Source organism: Propithecus coquereli, unplaced genomic scaffold (assembly GCF_000956105.1).
Source record: "Propithecus coquereli isolate 6110/MARCELLA unplaced genomic scaffold, Pcoq_1.0 Scaffold50, whole genome shotgun sequence".
NCBI lineage: Eukaryota > Metazoa > Chordata > Mammalia > Primates > Indriidae > Propithecus > Propithecus coquereli.
The window spans coordinates 2,889,738-2,896,907 of NW_012150841.1; the positions used below are offsets into that span (position 1 = coordinate 2,889,738).

The 7,170-nt window shown below is 30.7% G+C and overlaps 1 protein-coding gene across 2 annotated transcripts in view; it reads left to right on the forward strand.

Moving 5' to 3' along the window:
- Positions 1-7,170, forward strand: part of CNKSR2 (connector enhancer of kinase suppressor of Ras 2) — a 284,669-nt gene that overhangs the window by 137,379 nt on the left and 140,120 nt on the right. For both annotated transcript variants that reach the window (XM_012656319.1, XM_012656320.1), the window contains exon 8: positions 811-879. In XM_012656319.1, the coding sequence (XP_012511773.1) occupies positions 811-879 (69 nt within the window). The remainder of the gene's footprint in view (positions 1-810; positions 880-7,170) is intronic.

Sequence of the window (7,170 nt, forward strand, 5' to 3'; positions counted from 1 at the left end):
ATCTTAAATTTCATTTTAGTTTCCTAAAAACTGCTTAAAACTTATCAATATTAGCTTACCAAGTTGTTTTTTGTTTGTTTTTAATCTCTTATGGGAGTAAAGGAAGAAAGTGATAGAATTGTTACATCTTGTAGAAGTATTGGCATTTTAGTTCATTTAGTGTGGTTTTGTTGGCCAATGCATTACATTGCTGAAACGTAAGAAATAGCATGCTCCTATAACTAGACACTTAGAATATTATGTAATGCAATTCTGACCTAATTGCTGTCCATCTTTTAATTTACTTTTTTAGATTATTCAAAATCAGTGTTATTAATGATGAAATAAATTAGCAATTTAATTATCAGACTTCAAAGCTTTGATGCTGATCATATGCATGTACTTGAAAATATTGATTTTCTGGAGTCAATGTGAATTATTTATATTAAATGGAAAGGATCAAAGTAAAAAAAAGATAATGTTTTGAAATATATTTTTGAAGCATTTACTCAGTAGAGCCTAACAGGGTTGCCTGTATAAAGTTTGCAAAGGTTAATACAAATTATTTTTCCCATAATATTCTCAGAAACATATTATTCTTTTATAGCACAAATATCTATATATTGTTTTGAATTTCTATTTGCTGCCATTAACTATACATAGAATGCAAACAGTATATTAAATACTAATAACCATTTTTCTTTAATTTCTTGAAGATTATAATTAATTTTTTATCTAATTTAAGAGGAAGAGCTTTTTGTAGTATTTTCAGAGAGTGGAAATGACTGATAAAATGTATGTTTTTTATCATTTCTTTTATGTTAAATTCAGTCACCTGCAGATCGGTGCAAGAAAATCCATGCTGGTGATGAAGTGATTCAAGTTAATCATCAGACTGTGGTATGTATAATTACCTTAAGAGTCAGTGGGAGGAACAGATTTTAAGATTTGCTAAAACTTTAAAAGAATACCAATGAAATGAAATACCTGTTTGTGTATAAAATATTGAACAGCCTTTTTAAAAATAACTGAATAACTACTTGTTCTTCTTAATTATTTGATGGAGTGTAAGGCATGACTTTAAAAGAACATGAGAAAATGTGGTGGTTGAGGTTAGGTATGCATTTCTATATGGGCAGGTACTGAATAATAGTATGTACCCCATGAACTGCGATAACAATTTTGGAATAGAAATTAAAGTGAGGATGCATATAAATTCAACCTTTTCTTGATATGACTTTTAAAAGTTGCATTTCATAAAATATTGCCTTACCCAGTATATGTTGTTTTGTAACAGCATACATTCATTTATCTACTTTAACATTGATTTGTTTATTAAAGTATCTAGTGGATTTTGGTGAGGTTTATTTTAGATTTAGATCTTTGAAAAAATTTTTATCTTTAATAGCTGAATTGGCTCTTCATTTCCCAAAAGAGTACTACGGTTTCAGTTTTAAAACCATTGTACTTAACTAAATAAGTTCATAAAATTTTCTTGCCCTATGAACCTTATAAATCCCTTTACACAACTAAAAATGACAATGGCATTTTGTGCCTGTGGTAGCTTTTCAAGGACTGTTTTTCTTATCTTAAATTTAGAAAATGAACGTTATATGCTTTTCATTTGGACTATTTTATATGTCTCAGTTGACTCACTGTGTTCTTCTCTTTTTGCCAAAATAAAGTGTATTGTCTAAAAATATGAAGCTAAAATAATCTAAGATTATTAATACAATAATCTTCATTTGAAAAATGTGGGGGTTTTTTGATAAATATTCTACTTGTAGCTCACTGACTCTTCAGTGAGTAATTATTTCCTGTTATACAGATTAACTAAATTTGCTTTTGCATGTCCTAGTTATAGAAGAAATTTTGTGAAAGGACTGATTTTTCTCAGGGATTTTGATCTTAAGGCAAATGCCCTTTCAATTTTGTCTTTGAATAAATTGAAAAGTTTGTGATATTTTGGAAAGACTACTAAATGCTGATAATTAAAGCCATAATGTATTGTATCTTCAATATACTCATTATCTAAGTGAAGTAAAAGTTGATGAATGTTTTAAAATTTAAATGTGTGGGTGTATGGCTGGCACCGAATAAGAGTGTTGGTAATAGACAAAACCTTTCCACACTATGACAGTTTTGATGATTTTCTGTTCTGATTACTAGGAACTGTACAAAGAGATTGTCCTGACTGAAGTTTCTTGTCCCATAGGATGAGGATTTGGGCAGTGGGATAAAGCAGCTGCTTTGGTAGACGAGTAGCTTTTTCCTCTTCTAATGTTCATGCTGCCTCCATTTCTGCAATGTGACCTTAAGAAATATAGCATCTGTTGAATAGCATATGCGTGCATTTCCAGATTGTCAATTCTAAGAGGATAGAAATTAATCTCTAACAAAAAATAAAATTGTTTAAATGTTACCCTTTGTGGAGCAAAGATTCTGATGTTTATCAAATGAATATGAAAGTCTTTAAAAGTCTACAAATGAACTAATGAAATTTATATGGATTGGTGACATTTAAATACTACTAGAATGTGTAAATCCATCTTTGCATCACAGGAATATTCTAAAATACTCAAAACTACACAGAATCATGGGGAAAATTGGTTCCAGCTTTTGCTCTGAAATTGACTTATCGCTTTAAGTGAGTCATAAGCGTGTACTTTACCTCTTTATTATAATAATAACCATAGCTAATACTTATTGCATTCTTAGAGTGTGCCAAGCATCATGTTAAGTATTTTACATATTTTATTTCTTTTAGTCATTACAATAATCCTGCAAAGAAGGTGTATGTGGTAATTGAGACTTAGAATGATTGTGTAACTCATCCCAAACACAAAGCTCTTTGACTCCAAGATCCATGTTCTTTCTTAAATTTTATTACACTCCCTCCCAAAACTCAAAAATTATAAAATTATCAAACAAAATGAGAAGAATCCTAACAAACATGTAAGTAAATCTAAGGATTCAGTGAGAGATTAAGAGGGCCAAGGGAGGAAAGGAAGTGAGAATTTACATAACTGGGGTAGTAAATCAACTGAATTGAATTTAGAAATAGGGTTGAAACTTAACTTTACTGCCACTTCCTCACTCCACTTCTTTGTCTCAGAGAAATAATATATGTAAAACACCTATCATAATGTGGAACACACACTAGGAGCTCAATAGCAATTAACTTTTCTACCTCCCTTCTTCCCTTTTACCTGCTACAACAGTTGGACCAATTGGAATCCGGTTTCTTAGCAGACTGCTAATAGAGCCAACAAATTGATTTCAGATTATAATAGAGGCAGGAAAATATGTTGAATTTCGTGAAAGTAGCCTTGCTTATTAATGTGGTCAGTTACCAGATTGTCTTCTTTGCGTTCAAGTGAGAGGTATATTTGTGCAAGAATGATGCATTTCATTAAATGCAGCCTACTCTGCCTTCTTTTTCTTGCTGTTGCCTGTGCCGTGGCCTGTACAGTGCTTTTAACTTCTTGATAGACAATAAACAGAAGTGATGAAATGGAAATTCTTTGGGTTTTGTTACTATAAATGGTTTGGTAGGTAGATAAATTAATTTAAAGAAGTATAAATTATTTATAGTCTGCAATTATCCCTTCTACCCTTACATTCATTACCATGGACTTTAGGGGTTGGTTTTGATATAAAAGTAAGTTATATTAAAGTATGGCCTAATATGTTTGAAATATGTAATTAATATTCTATAATCCATTAATTAGTTGACTAGAATAGCAAGATGTTGTCAATATTGTTCTATACCTGTTTACATTCAAGAATGAAAAGAGAAATGTTAAATCTTACTATTTTGGATGATATTAGCCCAGTTACTATTTTTCTATAATTCTAAAATTTTCTACCACTACAGGTAGTAATGTACAATATAAAATATGATCATTTTACTTTATTTAAGATACATAGAAAAACAATTTGAAATTTTTCTCTAAGAGTCTGAAAAACTTGAATAAATCACAGATTAATTCAAATACTTTTTTTAAAACATTGCTAGTATGATATATCTTCAGGATGTCCAATTAGATATATATGTTTCTAGTTTGCTCTTTTTTAAAGCATATTTTCTTATTTGAAATGAAACTGGAAGTTTTATGTCCTTTTTCATGTTGCTATATTCTTGATTGTCAGTGGCTTTTAAAGCTTTTCAAATCAACATACCTCTGTAGGTGAGAAACTATGGCTGCCAGGTAGGAAGAAGAAAAAAAAAATCATGAACATTCAAGAAAAGCAGACTGAGTCCTATTATATGTCTTCCCTGCCACTGAAGATCCAACTCCTCAAAGGCTGCTGGAATCTCCCAAGATTTTTTCCACTTCGTCTGCCACTACATCCCTCTCTCTGGGAGATACCTCGGCATACTTTGAACCAGCATCTCTGCCCTCATGATGCACTTTTAACATGTTTTTTAGCTGATGAGACTATTTATAGTTATTAAAAATATTTGGGCATATTTCTGATGAGTCTGTTAAATTTCATGTTAATACTGTTTTTGGTGTATAAGTGTTCTAAAGATTCTGTCCATACTAAAAACAGACACTTTCTTCTTAGGAATATCATTTGAAAAGAATGGCATATATTATGGTTGAATCTAGCATTTGGAAAAATTTCCTTTTATTTTGTGTAAATATTAAAACATATTCACTGTTGAAAGGTATTCTGGAACCTAATGACTACATGATGGCAAGAAATGGTTCAATAGATGTGGCTATAAAGTCTACTGGAGTGGAAAATAATCAGGTTGGGATAGTCAAGAAGGTAGATTGCAGCATATATTTAGGATGTTGGACATTGATTAGTGAGAAATGTAAAATAAGTACTATAAGCTAATGGTTTTTGTTATGCCCAAAATGACAAATATTATTGAGCAAGACTAGAGATGGCAGAGAGGGCAGGGGGAAAAGAACAAATTGAAGGACTTGGACTCATCTGGAAACTTCATTATAACTTTTATTGGTTTCCCTTATTCTCACTCCAGTCTCTCATTTCAGACTCTATCCTCACCCTCTTTTTCTTCCAACCCCAGAACAACAGGAAAGTATTATTCAAAGGGGAAGCCAACATACTCAGAATGGGTGGAGAGTGTGGTAACCCATTTAAATTCCTCTCTCCTTTTTCCTCCTTCTCCCCCTACTACCCCTTCCCTGGACTTCAGCAGAAATGAACGGCTCATTGAGTGGAATCAATCCGGTGATATTATCTAACAACAGATGTGATTTATCGCTCTCCTTTATAATTCACTAAGTTGTCTTTATTTGTTAGTGTTTCTTCTAATTTCATTTTTTCTCCTTTTCTTCTTTACTATTCTCATCTCTTCTGACTTGACTATTTCTTCTCCATTCTTTACCTGGTTCAGTTTTTTTTATTCTTGCCTATTTTCTTCTGTTCTCCTTTCTCAAAGGAGAAAGTATTTATCTTATAATTTCTTACACCTAAGATATTGAAAACTGAGACCTCAAATGACACTTTTGCTGCTGTACACTGCAACTTATTCCTGTAAATACATACAGAGATTAATTATGTTAGCATGGTATTTCACATATTGCCTAATAAATGGTTCTGATAATATCCTGAAATAACTATGTTAGAATTCTAAGAAATTGGTATTCTAAAATAGAGCAAGTGAATTATTATATTTTAGAAGGAGAAAAAATTATGAAGAAGCATTTACCAAAAATTAAAAGAAGGGAAACAATGCATCATAGATTTCAGTTACTCATATTTCAGATTCTACCTTATATATTAGTAGGTAGTTTATGAGATGATCATAGATTTTTTTCTTTTATTTTACATTGAACATTGTATATTTAATGAGAATGTGTGGAAACTGGTTTTGAAGTGCCACATATTGATATAAACTGTATTTTTAATTTTGTTTAGAGAAATCAATTCATTACTTTAAAATCCAATATAACATTTCATGATTTTTCTGTTATCAAAGTAAAATTTATTATCATAAGGCTTTATATAAAGGAGGTAAGTTGTATGATGAAACCTATAATGATAACTTCCTATTAACCAATTTATTTTCTTTGCAGATCTCTGCATCCTGATTTGTTTCTTATTTATGCAGTTCTTAGTAGCTTCACCAGGAAAGAGTAATTGCTTTTTTAAATGTTACTCTAATTTATTTTTATTACTAGAAAATATCTTTCGGTGTCAACATACATTTAATATGATCTAGCTATTTTACGTGGAATTTAAAAAGATTTCCCTATAAGTGATTATTTTGTGTGTTTAAAACGTATCTATTGGCTGAAGTTCGCACCTATTCTGGCTTATTAACTTACTAAGCATGTAGCTCATTTGCAAACCAAGATCAATAACCCTAACCGTTTTTCTACCACTATCAAAAAAGCAAGAGTCTGCCCTTCACAATTGCCTAATCCACTTTCTATCCATAGTAGGGGTGGACAATCAGTCAGTAGATAACACTGCCTGATAAATTATTATATGAAAGGGAAACACTATAGAACACTATATAATAGAAAATTCAAGAGATAATGACATTAATCTTAAATTCTTTTTAGGTTATTTAGCCCCAGGATTCGAGTATAGGTTTCTTCCACTAAATTAACATTCTGATCAGCATGTCAGCTGAAATTGTAGGTAATGTTACTCATTACTTTTACATTTCCTCTCACACTGTCGCTTCTGAATTTTATTACCCTAATACTAAACAATAAAAGATTTCTTAAAATTGGGACAAATGACCCCATTTAGAGCTGACATTGAGTTCTCGTTTTTGTCTGAGTTGCTGGGATTCTAGTAAAATGATCTCCACAAATAACTTCAGTGGAAGTATTTACAGCCATTACAGAAGATTTTAACTAAAAATTTTATTAATAAAGATATAGAATGGTGTTTTAGCTATGTATATACATAAATATACATGCTTTAGTTTTGCATTTTGATAAATATAAACATATTGTAATATTTGCTAGTATTTTCCAAAAAGCATCTTTGTTAAATGTCTACTAGTAAATGACATTTTGAAAATTATTCATAGCAAAGTTTTAAATTGTTAAGCGTGTTACTTTTTGAATATTAGAGTTTGGGTTGCTTTTTCATTACTTCTGTCATTTGGGTTCCTAAATTAAGCATGAATTTTTCATAAGTAGAGATGTTTTCCCAGAATTCCTATAAATACAAGCTTTAAATTTTTAAATA